The 18,038-nt window shown below is 36.5% G+C and overlaps 1 protein-coding gene across 1 annotated transcript; it reads left to right on the forward strand.

Annotated features, from left to right (window-relative positions):
• Positions 1 to 8,869: 8,869 nt before the first annotated feature.
• Positions 8,870 to 16,574, forward strand: LOC134755182 (tektin-4-like). The gene is made up of 2 exons (XM_063691692.1): positions 8,870 to 9,534; positions 15,069 to 16,574. Exons 1-2 carry the CDS (start codon positions 9,132 to 9,134, stop codon positions 16,526 to 16,528), a joined length of 1,863 nt encoding a protein of 620 aa, XP_063547762.1. The 5' UTR covers positions 8,870 to 9,131; the 3' UTR covers positions 16,529 to 16,574.
• The last annotated feature ends 1,464 nt before the right edge of the window (positions 16,575 to 18,038 follow it).

Here is an 18,038-nt window from a genome sequence, read left to right on the forward strand (position 1 = left end):
CTGTTGTGTAACCAATAAATCATTTTTCATGTTTTTATAAGAGGAAAAAGAAAATAGTGCCATGCTTTGTCCTTATCACCGACCGGGTGGCATCATAGGTAGGAGGCGATGGCGAAATACCTCCTATGCTGCCCAAATTTTATATGATTATTCTTTCCCTGTACGACTTCCGGTACGACTGCTGTCAAGTGAACATTGTGTGGATTGTCAAGAGAGTGTTAAAACAAAAATAAAGTGTAAAAAACATCTGTTCCGAACAAAAAGTGACCTGAAAATGTGAAACATAAACTACTGCTTATATAAACACAAAAACAATGCCGTAAACTAGACTTTTAAAAGCAATAAGTGCCATTAATCGATTACAGTGTTATATATATCTATAGCTACGCCATATAAATTCCAACAAACAACTTCCGGTGCATGACATTTGCGTCTGACAGCTAGTGTCAAATCTAAACAGTGTTGCTACTAAAAATATATTCACTACCAGAGAAAAAGGCTGCCTACTCAAAACAAGTGTAGCCACAAACAAATAAAAACTACAAATTAGTAGAAATTTACATAAAATCTGAAAAATGGACCAAAAACAAATGGATTCCTTACTTGACAGAATGAATCAAGTATTTAACACGAAAACAAAAGAAATTAAAGATGAATTCACAAAACAAACCCAGATATTATCGGATAACTTTTCTAAAAGTATGTCAACCACGTTAGACGAAAAACTAAACCCATTCATTGAAGAAAACTCAAAACTAAAAAGCGAAGTTTTAATATTAAAGAATAAAATACGCAATATAGAAAAAAATGCCAGAAAAAACAATATTATACTACACGGAGTCGAGGAAAGCGAAGAAAATACGTACGATCTCCTGGAATTAACATTAAAAACATTAAACAACATGGCCAAAGAAGCAAAAATAGAAGACTTCGACAAATGAGAGATTAGCGAGATGTACAGATTAGGAAGAAAAGACGGCAAGAAAAGAAGACCCATATTGATTAAATTAACACTAGCATGGAGAAGGCTGGCGATCCTAAAAAATAATAAATACTTTCCAGAGAATACATATGCCACAGAGGATTTTCCAAAAGATATTCTCCAAATTAGGAACGAGTTGAAGATGGCACAACAAGACGAAATAAAAAAAGGAAATCTAGCAATCATCCGTTATGACAAGTTAATAATAAAGAAGAAATCAAACACAGGGAGAGGCCAGGAAAAAAGGAAACGTTCCCCATCAAAAACGCCTGAACAAGCACACCTGAACAAAGAATATGTTAGAAACATAGCTCTTAACAAGATCAACAAAACCGGGGAAGTCGAGTTCTCAAGCCGTCCTAGTCCCAGTCCCATTTTAAGTACAAACGAAATCCCACAACCAGAAAACAACAACTTATAGCAACTAACACGCACCAGTCCCCGGAGGACAAACAAGACAAAAACAACCACAACCAAGGAACAACAAGCACAAAAACCTTCCCCAAGCCGGAATGTGGTCGCCGTGGGGAAAAACGACCGCAACCTTCCAGAAACCAAAGAACACCAAACCAAACAAAAACATATAAACAATATAAACAACAACAATCTCTACATAGCGACTTACAACATTAGGACACTATCCAGTTATGAAAGATTAATAGAATTAAAAAAAGCAATAGAAACAGTTAAACATGATATTATAGGATTAGCAGAGGTGAGGAGACTAGGGGATTCTATAGACGAATATCAAGACTATATACTATGCTATAAAGGGGAAACACCAGGCCAGTTTGGAGTAGGTTTCCTCCTCAAAAAACATATTAAACAAAACCTAGAAAGCTTCACTGGCCTATCTGAAAGAGTGGCTATAATAAATTTAAATTTTGAAAAACAGTTTTTATCTATAATACAAGTATACGCCCCAACCGAAGCAGCAAGCGAAGATGAAATTCAAAAATTCTATGATACCCTAAACACAGCAGTGGAAATGGCCTATAAAAACATTATAATAATGGGTGATTTTAACGCTAAAGTAGGCCAGGGACTACAAGAAGAGAGAAAGATAATAAAAAACAATGGGTATGGAACAAGAAATGCAAGAGGTGAGAAACTGGTGGAATTTGCATTTGAGAATCAACTGTCAATTATGAATACATACTTCAAAAAAAGACCAAATCGCAAATTGACCTGGTGCTCACCAAATGGAAAAATAAAGAACGAGATAGACTACATATTAACAAACCAACCAAAAATGTTCCAAAATGTTGAAGTCCTAAACATAAACTACCCATCGGACCACAAGATGGTCAGGTCTACTATCAACATTCATTCTACTAGAAAGAGCAGATCCCAGTTCAACAGCAAAATAAACATCAAATCAACACTATGTAAAACAGAGAATATAGAGAAATACAAATTGAACCTTTCTAAATACATACCGGACCTTCTTGCCCCAGACCACAAAGGAAACAACACTGTACAAACATACTATGATAGCCTAACAAACGCAATATACTCCAGCATACAACAAATTGAACGACCAAGTCAGGAATCTCAAGAAAACCTGGCTCTGTCAGAACGAACAAAAGCACTGTTGTCCCGCAGACAGCAATTACAAAAAACGAAACCAAAATCACGGTCCATGAAAAACGAGCTTAGGGCGTTATACAAAATAACAAATAAATGTATCAAAAACGACTACAAGAACTATAAACTTAGAATACTAGAAAAGCATCTCACCCAAACAAGCAGCTTAAAAAAGGCTTATAAACAATTACAAACACACAAAACCTGGATTAAAAGTTTAGCAAACCAGCAAACAACAGCTCATAACCGCAAAGAAGTCTTGGACGTAGCCACAGCATTCTACAAAGATTTATATAACACAAAAGAATATGAGAACACAAATATAAGTACAAGCCAAGATCATACAACTCTGCAAAACAACAACATACAACAACAAGATGAATTAGAAAATATCACGAAGAACGAAGTATCAAAGGCCATCCAACTTCTGAAACTTGACAAAAGCCCAGGCCCAGACAACCTGAGCAACGAAGCCATAAAAGCCGCAGAGTCTCTCCTGTGTACTCCACTGACATTCCTATTTAACCTTATATTGAAAACTATAGAGATTCCAAGTCAATGGTCAGAATCAAACATAATACTGCTTTACAAAAAAGGGAATCCTAACGATGTTAACAATTATAGACCGATAAGTTTAATGCCCATCCTATACAAACTCTTTTCATCAGTTATAGAAAAAAGAATAAGCACCATCCTAGATAGACACCAACCACTTGAACAAGCGGGCTTCAGACGGGGTTTTTCAACAGTAGACCACATACACTCGTTGGAACAAATCATAGAAAAACACCAAGAATTCAACACACCACTTTATATAGCCTATATTGATTACAAGAAGGCTTTTGACACCATACTACATTCAGCCATTTGGGAAACACTAGAAAACCAACAAGTTCACAACACCTACATAGCAGTAATTAAAAAGATTTACATGAATAGTACCAGCAAAATACAACTTGACAAAATTGGCCCATCATTTCCCATTAAGAGAGGGGTAAGGCAGGGAGACCCACTATCCCCAAAAATTTTTATAGCCGTGCTAGAATCAGTTTTCAGACAGCTAGATTGGAAATCACTTGGCATAAATATTGGAGGAAAAAACCTGACACATCTAAGATTTGCGGATGATCTGGCCCTGTTTGCAAGAAGTAGTAAAGACTTAGAATATATGATGAACACATTGAACATAGAGAGCAAAAAAGTTGGACTTGAAATGAATTATAGCAAAACTAAAGTTATGTCAAATAGCAACAAAAATCAGATAACTATAAAAAATGAAAATATAGAGTATGTCGACCAATACATATACCTGGGAAAACAAGTAAGCTTCAACCCAAATGCAAACGAACAGGAAATTGAGAGAAGAACTAAAAACACCTGGAATAAGTACTGGAGTCTAAAAGAAACCCTAAAAAGCGACCTACCTATCAAGCTTAAGAAGAAGGTAATGGATATGTGCATACTCCCAACAATGATCTATGCATGCCAAACATGGAAATTCACTTCAAAGGCCAAAAGGACCATAGTTTCATGCCAAAGGGGCATGGAACGGAGTATACTTAAAATAAGAAAAATTTACAAGATCAGACATTCCATAATCCGAGAAAAAACTAAGCTTATAGATGCACTAAGCCAGGCCCAGAAACAAAAATGGAGATGGGCTGGCCATGTTGCCAGACTCCAAGACGAGAGGTGGACTTTTCACACAACGGCCTGGAAAGGTCCAGACGGAAAGAGGAAGAGAAGACGGCCATTGGCACGATGGTCGGACGACATAATTAAAACAGTGGGGGCCAACTGGATATGGGAGGCCCAAGACCGAAGAAAATGGCAGATTCTGGAAGAGGCCTATACCTCTTAGGAGGGTTCTGGAGTGATCATTAGATATTAGACATTTAGAAAAATTTAGATTAAGTTTCATCCCAGAAATAAAAGGCTTTTTTATTTTTATTATTTTATTTATTATTCTTTCCCTGGCTCGGTGGCGCGTCTATAACTACTTGTGTATACTGTCTATGGTAGTCACAGTAAATTTACTGCCATCTATCGACACACGATTAAACCAGCGTTAAGGTACTCAAAGGTACCTTGACACCAAGCTGAGTGGAAACCTTTTCAGTGACGTTATAAACCGTTAAAAACGTCCTGAATACATTTTATTCTATTCTAAAATGTATAAAATATCAAAAATCATTTATCCTTATACAGGGTGTTTCATGACCCACTGAAAACCTCAAAACAGTTTGTTCAGAATCGATTGCGCCAAAGATAGATATAACTCCGTAATAGATGGATACAGTCTAAGGAAAAAACGTGCCTCGAAAATCAAGAAAATTTGATTCTCGTTCAGAGGGCGCTACTAGTTTTGGCCTACAGTCGTATAGATGGCGTTGACGGTTTCGTTTGTTATTTAACAATTTTAACGCATATCAGTGAAAGAACATGGGTCAAAATCATAAAAATAATTAATGCAAATAAAAAAAAATCGTCTTTCTATATTTAAATACATTCTATCGTATTTTTATAAATCTTCATTTTTAGTTTCAAAGTGTGTCGACAGATGGCAGTGAATTTACTGGGGTTACAAAATTTACTATGACAGTACTGCTCTAGTATAAGTTACTCTATGATTGCGCTATATTTTAAAGAGGGTAATTTTTTATTATTTTTTACTATTTTTACATGCCCAGTCTACAAGTTGGTAAAGCCATAATATGAATAACTAGCATTTGACACGTTATTTGTCAATGAGCAATATCCTTAACTGGCCATTGGTAAACCTTATCTCGTTGCAGTAAGGTATGCAAATGGTCAGTTAACAGTGTTTACGATGGTAACTAGCAATTGTTTGACGTCACTCAAACGACGAAGCATCTTGTGTAGAATTACCAGTCGAATAGAATCGTTAAGAAAACTAAACAACTAATATTTTTTTTAAATATTTACCAGATTAAAGAATAAATACTCAAGATAAGTTCAAAATAAAAAAAATCTGTTGGGGTGTCTCGGGTTTTCAGTGGCCCAAGTAACACCGTGTATACATAATACATTTTTTGATATTTTTATACATTTTAATTTTTAGTTTTAATCGTGTGTCGATAGGTGTCAGTAAATTTACTGTGATAACAAAATTTACTATGACATTAATAACCCTCTATACTATATATTATCTTTGATAAGTACACAACGATATTCAGCTATGACATAAAGTACTTACAGGCAGATGATAGATTTATTCTTCTAATGGGGACAAAAATAACATTGATTCAAATCAAAATAAGCAATCACTCCTTTAAAAAGCAGACTAACAAATAACTATATAAAAGACCGACTGGCAACACAAATAAATGACCATTTGGAAACCTCTCTGCTATAAAACAGTCTTCAAAACCGTTAGGTTTGACCTTATCTTGTTACATAAAAAACTCATGAAAAGCAGCATTTTTTTCCACCTTTGTTATTATTCCTAATCAACGCCAACCTTGCCTTGCCTAACTCCACTTCCTTCCGCACCTATTTTTTGCGTGACTAAATGTTGACTGTTTCGTTTGTTATTTATAATTTTAACGCATACCAGTGAAAGAACATGGGTCAAAATCATATAAAAATAATTAATGCAAATAAAAAATCATTTATCCATATTTAAATACATTTTATCGTATTTTTATAAATATTTATTTTTAGTTTTAAAGTGTGTCGACAGATGGCAGTGAATTTACTGGGGTTACAAAATTTACTATGACAGTACCGCTCTAGTATAAGTTACTCTATGCTAAATGTATAGTTAATAGTTATCAGGATATTCAGGATATTATGGGTCCCCGGCAAGCTCGGTTCTCCATACATAATTCTCTCCAATTATTACCGACGTATTGTCAGCGAACAATATGTATTTGTCAGAGGAGACACTGGGCAAGTCGTTAATTTTAAAACGAGTAGCTAGTTTGCTCTGAAACACTGTACTTACATAAAAACTACGGAAAAAATTCAATGATATTTTATTAAATATTTTTTTGATAAGTAGTCACACCGCACTACTATACTTGGTCACTTTTTCTTTAGTGTATGACACCTATTGAACCTTTGGGGCTGCTGTGCCCCGAAGCCTTTTTGGCACAGACATCAGCTGAGCCACCTTCCCTTTCAATTAGTTTGTAAGCATTATCGTGTACTTTTATTATGTACCTATGTTACAACTTCTTGAATAAACGTCTTTTATTATTATTATTATTATTTCAGTTTATAATGTCAACAATGTTGGTTTACCTCCTTCTGGAAGCGGCGGAAGTAGCTAGTACTCGGCAGGGTGCAAGTGCCCTTCGGAGGGAGGTGCAGGCCGGCGTGGAGGGCGCACATGCTCCGGTGCAGGCGCCGGACGTCGCTGTACCGCTTCCAGACAGAGACTACAGTTACTGCCTCGGGAGCATTGATTGGGAATAACTGGAATTAAATGATAAAATAGGATGTCATGTTTTTTAGGGTTCCGTACCCAAAGGGTAAAAATGGGACTGTATTACTCAGACTCCGCTGTCCGTCTGTCACCAGGCTGAATCCCATGAACCGTGATAGCTAGACAGTTGAAATTTTCACAGATGATGTATTTCTGTTGCTGCTATAACAACAAATAATAAAAAGTATGTATATTGTCAATATAAACTTAGAAAATCAACAACCTGTAAACATAAGGTTGACTGGTAGTGAATGCCTTGTAGCATTAAGACCGCCTTTTGTACATTTGTATTTTCTTTTGTGCAATAAAGATTAAATAAATAAAAGGCCTAAGACAAAATTCTGCAAACTGTTAAGAAGAGTGAATAACAGTAGAAATCAGTTTAATTAATTCAATCAATAGTTAACAGTAACAGAGAAGTTAAATAATTTAAGAAACCTAGGAACAGGTAATTGGATTTGTTTTATTCAGTATACGAAACATACACCAGCTGTAATAAGCAGTAAGTAATAAAATAATAATTACCGAAATATGAAAACTATAAAACACAGGAAACAGTAACTGATTAAAGTCATTAAAACTAAAATAAATATTTTAGGATTGTAGCTAAGAACAGGAAAGTTGCAGTAAAAAAAGGTTAACCACAATTATAACTCACCACTGAAGTTATTTTGTAAATGGTGAAACCATTTTTGTGTTTCGCCGTTTCGTCGACTGAAAACCGGCGGACCCACTTGTCTTTTCCCGACATTTTGCCTTTTTACCACTTTTACGTATTTCAGATCATGTCTAGGCACTACAGAATACTAGCACGGAGAGAGAGATTAATTAGCGACATGAATTGAAAGGATTTCGCTTAAAATATGTTAAATATGCTTCAAATGGTAGTGAAAACAAACATTTCGTTTCGCTGTACATTTTCTTTCACTTTGGTTAGTTTGGTTACAGAACTGTCAAATTGACAGAATGACATAAGGTTTAAGTAGACGCGTTACAGATTTTGCGCATGAAAAAAAAACTGCACGGTGAAGTAAAAAGCACGTAAGTATTATTTTGGACACAAGCATTAAATTAATTAAAATATATTATTTGAAATTAAAGCAGCAGCTATATATCTCCGTATAAGATGAATAAAATCAAAAATCTAAGGAAAAAACGTGCCTCGGAAATCAAGAAAAATAGATTCTCGCACAGGTACCTAATACCAACCTAGTTTGGCCTATTCTCGTTTAGATGGCGTTGACTTGGCGTTGACGGTTTCGTTTGTTATTTAACAATTTTAACACATAAGTGAAAGAACATGGGTCAAAATCAGATAAAAATAATAAATACAAATAAAAAAGTAATTTATCCATATATATTAAATATAATTTTCTTGACATTTTTGTTTTAATCGTGTGTCGATAGATGGCAGTAAATATTCTTTGACTACAAAATTTACTATGACAGTACCCCTCTATTCCTTGGTATCAGGTTAATCTGATTTTTTAAGTTAAAGTTAAAGCTACAACATAAATGTAAATTTTGTTTCATTTAGTGATGATAGATGTCGCTAGAAACAACTAAACTTGTGAATGATGACCAGTCGTAGAACTTGAAGACCTTGCTTATTATAATACATAGATCACGCTAGATGTCACTAGAGTATCATATCATATCGCATATTTTTAGCCAGATGTCGCTAGTAAGCACTCCTTTGTTTATAAACAACTAATGTATCACTAAATTGTTAAAGAAACTAAGATCTTGAATATTGAAGCTTGCTAACCTAGATATAATAATTAATTAATTTTATCGCATTACGTGAAGAAAGTGTCGAGTTTAAACAACAAGCAACCTTTGAAAATGGGATTAGAGAAGAGTCAATAGGTCAAGCCTGTGACTTTATCCCCACTCAGTGGAATGGCGTGCGGCGAGAGGTTGTGTTCGCCTTGCACGGCGGGTTAGTATTTCGCTGCATCCGTTCAGTGTCGTGTTTCTCGCGTCCTCGCCTGTCCTTTTAAGACATGAATGGAAATAGTGCAACTTCAGCTAAAACATTATAATAATACCAATAACATAATTATGTGTTAAGTGTCATAAGTTTAAGTGTTGTGAAATACATCGGGCATAATGGGTTCTAAAATCGAGTACGTGGATTCGTCACATTTGTACGCGACAAACTATGTCAGAAATTCGAAAGCTATTGGTGTACTTTGGGCGATTTTTACAATATGCTACGCGATAATCAGCGTTGTAGCGTTCGTAACTCCAGAGTGGATCGGTGATTTAGAGACTGAATACCCGAGGAAGTTTGGCCTCTGGCAAGTTTGCAGAACAGATGATGCTTTGGAAGACTGTAAAGGGAGGCTGGATGACTTCTTCTCAATAAATGGGCTTGTCTTTAAGATAGCGACGGCCCTCGTGGGTATAGCTGTCGCAGCAGCCTTGTTTACCATCTGCACCATGTTACTCTTCTTTTTCTGTCAATCGACCACCGTGTTCCACATCTGTGGATGGCTGCAACTTTTGTCTGGTAAGTTAAGATAAAGAAACCTTTATATTTTTGTACTTGCAGATAAAACTAAAAATATTAGCACTGCACTGCTCCTTTTATTTGGCAACGATAAGAAATGGCAATGCTAAGCTTTTGCTGATCAACATGTAGGTAAAACCTTTCTTAATGACAAGGTCGTGTCTAACACATGAAGTAATAAAGTAGAATTTTGATTTATTTTCGAATAACAGCCTACTTTTTGGAGGAAGGAAGTAGAGAGACCAATAAGCAAGCTTCAGCCTACTTAAATCAACTGTCATTGTTAACCATTGTTAAAATTTAAGATACAAGTCAAGGTCCCAAGTGACAGCTACCCAAGACATTTAATTTTCACAAAAGCCTGCGTAACAGCAAGTATACAGCGCAGCGCGAATAAGGTCATTTAATATGTATAATAAAGGATACAGATATAATAAGCTTAACACATAAATACTAATAGTATAACATATTAAGGAAAAATACTACTTAGGGGTCATTCATTAATTACATCACACGTTTAGGGAGGGAGAGGGTCAAGAAAATGTGACATGTTGTGACAAGGGGGAGGGGAAGTCACAAACTTTGTGACGTCACATTAACTTATTTAAATTATTTTATTCTCTGTACAGTTAAATAACAAGTTTTTGGAACGATAACCATTATGAATCGTGTAATTTTATTTCCTAATCTGTTTTGGGTTATAAAATTACTAATATTTCTTTTATCAAAATTATTTTGATAAAATATTAATAATACTTAATTCGATTTGCCGATTTCATAGAAAAAAATGTGACATCACACCAGGGGGGAGGGGTTTGCCAAATGTGACCAAGTGTGACAAGGAGGGGGGGGGGGGGGGGGTCAAAAAAACCTCGAAATTCGTGTGACGTAATTAATGGATGAACCCCTAGTTGCTTTTTTTAAGACCCCATCGTTTGTTATTATAATATATCTGAGAAAGTCTACTTTCTTAAGTAAGTACTTCTCATTGCAATTTTCTCTAGTACCTAGACAATTTTGCATCATGGTAAGTAAAGACAGGTGTATAGTATGCCCTAACATCCGGCTAAGGCAGGTGTGGCAAACTAGATTCCCGCATTTTTGTTCCCTGACTCAGCCTGAGCGTTGATCGTTGAGGCCACATTTAAATTACAAAGATTGCTACTGGAATAAGATACCTCTTAAATATTAGTAATCTAATATGTTAATCAATACCTAAATTTTATCTTACGCATATTAAATAAACCTGGATAGTTAAAACTAAACCTCAGTTACCCGCGTCCATTTCAAAGCGGTTGGTTAATCTTAAGTAGGTATAATGACACTAATGACCAATCGTAAATGTTCAAATGACCGGTGAGACAATATTATGAGTTAATCACATCAAATGAAATAGCACATTCTAATAAATAATTAATAAATATTATAGGACATTTTTACCTTCTTGAGCCCCAAGGCTCAATAAGGCTTGTGTTATGAGTAGGTACTCAGACAACGAATAACGATATAGTATTAAAGACAAACAATATCCTGTAGCAACTTACGTTGACAACGGAAATATACGGAGCAATCCAATAACGCCGTTTGTTTATCCAACCTACTGAAATCCATAATCGCATCAGAGGGTATTACAATATTATTACTTACGTCCTACGTACCTTATAGGGTTTATCCACATAATATATTAATTTGTGATTTGTAATAAGTTTAAATGTATGCCTATTAGTTAGCTAAGAAGATAGGCTAATTATAATTTTAGTGTAAGATTAATATTTTGCATGCCTATTGTGGCGTAATATGCACTCATGAGTTTGTACCACACTGACATGACCAATATTGTATCTGTGTATATTAGCAAAATAAATAAATTGAAATAAATTGAAATTGAAAATTACGCCACAGCAGCAGGATTGGGGTCTAAAAAATCTAAATTTTGTGTGATGTAATTAATGGACGACCCCAAGTTACAAAACACACCAATGAAGTTGTATTAAAGTAGAGTAGTAGTTGTTGTGAAGTAGGTATTAAAAAAATCGTAATTGGATAATATGTGTATTACTAAAGTTAGACCAAGCTAAGCAAGTAAGTATTATTATATTATTGTATTGTATATCATAATTTCATAGAAGCTTGACGTTTAAAATAACACTTTCACAGTCTGGGCTTATCAAAATCACTGCCAACTTAGCTTGTTCTAACTCTAACCGCTATAACGAACGATAGACATCAATGTCACTAATTGTTTACCATGATTAATCAAAGATGGACAAAGATTTACCACAATTATGAATAAGGAGTGAAAATTCCCGCATTAAGGACAAAAAAGCTTGAAACCCCCAAAGCTTCTATGCATTTGACATTTTGAAAGACCTCCATCTACACTAGCGCCCCTAGCGGCGAAATTAAACGCGGTAGCCCTCATTAAGTTTACACATACCATAAACAATATACCCATTAAAATGTACATAGTATTTTACATACATATTAACACCCAACTTTCATCCCAACACTACCCCATTTCATCTTTCGAAAATGGCACGTTTAAGTAGACATGATATGCGCATTTAAGCACCTCCTTTGATTACCGCCATTTATTTAAAAGAAAATCAAAATCTTACAAAACACATACAACATCTCTCATACGCAATTGCGCAGGAGTCTTGGCATTTAAAATAATCTCATATAGTCATATTCATATTGGAACATGAGTACGTGAGAAGTCTGCATGTCGTGACCTCATACGTGAGTTCATGAGACCGCTATGTGGCCGGAAAAAGTTTGTTCGCAAACGGTAGCGATCCTAACAAGATAAGATGCAGCACTGGGTGTATGGATATAGAAAGGACGACAATCTCTTATGGCAGAACTGTTGCAAAAGTGACCGCTTTCAGCTGTAAATAATAGTTCCTAATCTCTCCGGTGGCGCTAGGATAGAGGTATAATCAATAGATAGATACAGTCTAAGGAAAAAACGTGCCTTGAAAATCAAGAAAATTTGATTCTCGTTCAGAGGGCGCTACTAGTTTTGGCCTACAGTCGTATAGATGGTGTTGACGGTTTCGTTTGTTAAATAACAATTTTAACGCATATCAGTGAAAGAACATGGGTCAAAATCAAAAAAATAATTAATGCAAATAAAAAAAATCATTTATCTATATTTAAATACATTCTATCGTATTTTTATAAATCTTCATTTTTAGTTTTAAAGTGTGTCGACAGATGGCAGTGAATTTACTGGGGTTACAAAATTTCATGAATCTAGTATAACTGGATCGGTCATGAGGAGTGGGGGAAAATGACAGAACGGGATAGACTTATGTATCTTTCAGTAGGAGTAGCAGAGAAAGCGCTGTTATTGTTTGTCCTTGTCATAGTTTCACTTTTCCACCGCTGCCACAACCGAGGTTGTGGCAAACAAATAAGTACGTGACATGTCATGTTTGTTCGTTGCTTGTTTAATTGTTGTTGTTTTGTATGAAATTGTACTTTCTCTTATGAAATATAGTGATGGTTAGCGTCTTGAATGCTTGAACTTTGATAAAATACTGGTGAATTGTTCTGTAATCGGCTGTAATAGCCGCTCTGAGCAAAAATATAAGATCATAACCTTTCACACGTAAGTACGGTATTTTACACCTTCCTCTTAACGCAATATGTGAGAATAACATCGTAAAATTACGTTACACTCAAAGCAATGTAGAATCAAACGATTTCAATAAAAATATCACAATTATTTACGCAAATTAACAAAACATTATTTGTAAAATTATCCGCCCAAATTACGTAGATAGGTAGGAGTCGGAGTTCAGCCATTTTTAAACTTCTTCTTAATTTAGCTGCATAACAATCATGTTAGGGATACCAGATGAAAATATCATAATTTTATGGGTAATTTTGACCTCGAAGTTTTTTCGTACTTCTAATTCCAAAAAATAAATAAACAAATGTTGTGAAGATTAAATGTGGTGTACATTAATTGGTGTGATTGCGATTTGTGATTTCTTTAAATTAAAACCCATAATACATTTTATTTACTAAACATGTTTAGTTTTGTACCACCTGCGCGAATTATAAGAGGTATTTCATTGTTTATACGCCTAAAAAGAGCGACCCATTGACATTTTGTTTAACAATTTTTTAATACCGTCAAACAAGCTAACTTTGCCTCCAGGGTAATCGCCCCAACGTGATATCAAATATTGGGGTAATTTTTACCAATATGGTATCCCCACGTTTATGACGTCATCTATGTCTATCCCTTACGGGCGCACGCGTATAGCTGGTCTATGTAATGCTAGGTCTATGCAAAATTTACTATGACAGTACCGCTCTAGTATGTATAATGTAGAGATGAAATGGGGGAGGGGCAACAAGTAACTCGACCAAATTACGTAGGTTGTTTTTGGTATGTTGTCAGGCATTTGTCAGGAATGTTAAAACGTGTTTATAATTTTGTCGCATTGCGTATGTTCTGTCCCTCACGGTCGCACGGGCGCACATCTATATAAAATACTAGGTGTATGGCCTAATAGTTACTTTGGTGTATGGTGGCGCCGCCTATTTACTGATTTTTAATGGACACTTTTCATATATTTATAGAGATTTTCCTCCTTTTACTTCTACACTCTATATCTGGGTGCTTGTATTTACTGGAAGGTATGAGTCTGGGAAACTTATTTTTAATTAAAAATATATATTAAAAAAAGCGCAAAAGTCAATCTTAAGAAGTTACAATTTCGCGCCTTTTTCTACTGACAGATTTGCCCAGATTTATTGCCTACGAAAGAGCCAAACCATAATAATCTTTAGTTTAGTTACTTATTAGAGATTGAAAATTAAAAGAGCAGCGAATGGCAAAGTTTAGTTAAGAAATACGGGCAAAAAACGGGTTTGAAACGAGTTTACCTTCGATCTAGCCTCCGGCATCGCGTAGATTTGACTGTCTTTGCTACTGTTTAGCAAGGGGCAAGCGGGGTAGCAAGATATCACTCATATATCTTAATCTGACGCGCTCTAGTCTACACAAATCCCCTCTTGGGTCCCTGACCAAGAGTTAGACCAAGATAAGTCTGCAACGATTTTGATAGCACACGCAGTGCAAGTGCATATCTAGCCACATCTGTACCGATAGCGAGCGATATCGGCTAACCGCGAAATAGACTACCCGTCTTTTACTAACTGTATGAATTAAAGGGGGACGGGTAGTCTTTGTCGCGGCGAGATACTCTCGCGCCAATCATGCAGAACCATGAAATATTTCGATGAGCCATCTCTCTCTTCTGGCCATACCCCGGAAGTACCCCAACAAAAAACAAGATTCCATAAATACATTTCAAACCAACCTATTACATTTGTTTACATACACCGCTGAAACATACCTTTAATGAAAACCTTTCATAAAACCGATAAATATACAAAAAAAATTGACGTATATACTTGTCAATAAATTGTCAATGCACACATATTTTTAGATCACTATTGTATTTATTTTGTTAATAAAATGGCAGAATCGACTTTAACTACATTTCCGGAAGATCCCAAATGTCCCAAAGTTTGCAAAGATATCGGCGCATTTAAAAAAGTGGAGATGGCGAAAGAGGAAACTAAAGGCGAAGAGGCGAAGTTCGCTCCTCCGGCGGATGCTACTCCAGTACACGTTGAAGAAAGAGCAACGATCAGACCACCTCCCAGCAGTGAAGAGTATCTGCCCAATCTCAAGCCAGGCCACGACGGCAAGGTGGACTGGACTCCTCTCGGAGAGATGACGGGCACCAGACCCGGCGTCAACAAGTACTCCCTCAGCAGATACTCACTGAGCGAATGGAGGAAGCACAACGACCACGTACTTGACCCTTCATCCATAACGGAATCAAACATAGTCGACTACAACGCCAAAACGGCTATCATGCAAGCTTTCGGCAACATCGACAAGACGCAGCTGGAAAACAATAAGAAACTTAAGCAGAAAGCAAAAGATATCTACAGGTGGAAAGTGGAAGTTGAAAAATCGTGTAAAGCGATTACGGAAGAGGTGGAATTGCTCGAGATTGACCGACAGCGACTAAAGGGAGCTTCAAGAACACTGATGTTGCCTGAATCAATATCAAGAGAGTGCTTAGATCTTCGATCCAACCGCTTTGTACCAGATTTAGTTTCTGATCTAGCAGAACAGGAGCTGATCAAAGAAATGAATCTAGTCAGCGAAGTAAGAGCTACCCTAGCCAAGACTTTAGACAACATTGAAGCACAAATGGCTATCAATAAATCCGCTAAGCATCGGATTGAGTACGACTGGTGCGATAAAAACATGGCGTACATTGGTGAGACTATTAATCTAGGACTCAATACAAAATCTCCTACCATCATGTTCAGACCGGGATCTACAAGGTTCGCGGATTACTCGGCCCCTTTAGAGTACTGGGAATTCTTTTGCCGTGAGAATGTGCAGCAGGTTGAAGCCGCCAGGCAAAAATCCAGCGATTTGAGAGGCAGTCTAAACGCCATTCTCGTCAATGGAGGTAGGAAGCTTAGAAATCAAGCGGACAGAACCGACATGGCCATAGCAGAGACCGTCGCTTTAACTACAGAGTTATGCACAAAATTGGAAGAGACTCTACGAAGCACGGTCCAAAGAATCGCTGACATGGAGTGTCTGATAGACAATCTGAAAGCTTCTATACAAAAGATGGACGCAGCGATGAAGTTAGCGCAGACAAGGCTGGACAACAGAAACCAATGGCGACCGCACGGGGAGGCTGTAAGAGACCAACCTCACTTAGGTCTGATACAAGAAGTTAAGACGATACACGAGACAGTGACGTCACTTCTCGGGCAGCTGAACAACGCGGAACGGATACGAGAGGACCTTATGAAGAAGAGGATCGAATTGGAGGCGGCCATAGCGTCTAAAAGGAAGACGTTGAACATAGACAGAGACAGGTGCGGTATGATCCGCTCACACTATCCGTCGGCATCTGAATTGGCAGGTTTTTAGAAATCAAAATTTAATCCAAATTAATAAACATTTACTCATAGAAAAAGTTGTTAATTTTTCGTTCATTTAGAACAAATCGGTGCACTTGGGTGTTAGTTACCAAAAGATTACATAATTAAACGAAAAAAAAAATTAAGACGTATGTGTGTTTAGGTAGTTTGGATTGAGTGCAGCTTTGACCCAGTATTCTGAGAGTATTACACTACGACACGACATTTTAGTATTGTAAAGGTCGAATAACGTTACAATCTCTTCTGCTTGGTCGGCGAGCTAAGTCTGCAATTCTGCATATGTTTAAGGAATGAATATTTATTATTTATTTACCAAAAAACTCAAGATAGACTACTATTATCAAAAACAGGGGTCGGTAGGGGTCAAGTCATAAAAATTCGAGGTTTTAGACCATTGAAAACTTTGCTATTCCTAAAACTGGCGATTTCCCTGATTTCTACTGCGGTTGAGTCTTCTTTTAAAAAGTTCGCTGACCCAGTGTCCATATTATCGTACGTTTTTGGCTGTGATTTGCCGGCAGCGATCGTCGGCTCCTTCCTTAGTATTACTTTCCTCACACCACTTAAGGTTATTTTATCTAACAGCATTACTCGTATAATGCTTAACCACAGCACTTCCTTCCTGCCACATTACACTTATTACCAGTTACATTCTTGCGCCTTTCACTCTCGCTTACGAAACCCGTATTCTTGACATTTTATAATCTTTTGTTTATATTTATTGGTTAACCAGCAAGGTGGCAATGTCCTGAGTGTTGCTGTTGCTTTGATTTGCAAGTTGATGGCAAAATTTATCATTAAACATATATTTTACTGTGCCGCTCGCATCCACCGAATTCCCGCGACAAGCGGCACAGGATCGGTCGGAGTGGCGAGCCTTGGTCCAGCAGTGGACGTCTATCGACTGACATGATGATGATGATGATGATGATGATGATGATATATTTACTTGTATTGAATGGACAAATCGTATCTCCGAAGTTTATGGTTTTACGAGCACTAAAATCAGTGTTAAATCTTGTACAATTAGTACTAACGGAATTCTTCAATATGCATAAAATAAGGACGTTATATTGTTAATTTTAATGTGTTAAATTAATAATTATGGATCTAATAATGCCCGTGTAAACAAAAAAGTAAAAAAACCGGCCAACTGCGAGTCGGACTCGCGCACGAAGGGTTCCGTACCATTACGGAAAAAACAGCAAAAAAAATCACGTTTGTTGTATGGGAGCCCCATTTAAATATTTATATTATTCTGTTTTTAGTATGTTTGTTGTTATAGCGGCAACAGAAATACATCATCTGAAAATTTCAACTGTCTAGCTATCACGGTTCATGAGATACAGCCTGGTGACAGACAGACAGACGGACAGACGGACGGACAGACGAACAGCGGAGTCTTAGTAATAGGGTCCCGTTTTTACCCTTTGGGTACGGAACCCTAAAAATCAACATGGTTTTTGAAAAATCGATTTTTCTTTGCTAGGGAGTCTACG

Source organism: Cydia strobilella, chromosome 2 (genome assembly GCF_947568885.1).
Source record: "Cydia strobilella chromosome 2, ilCydStro3.1, whole genome shotgun sequence".
NCBI lineage: Eukaryota > Metazoa > Arthropoda > Insecta > Lepidoptera > Tortricidae > Cydia > Cydia strobilella.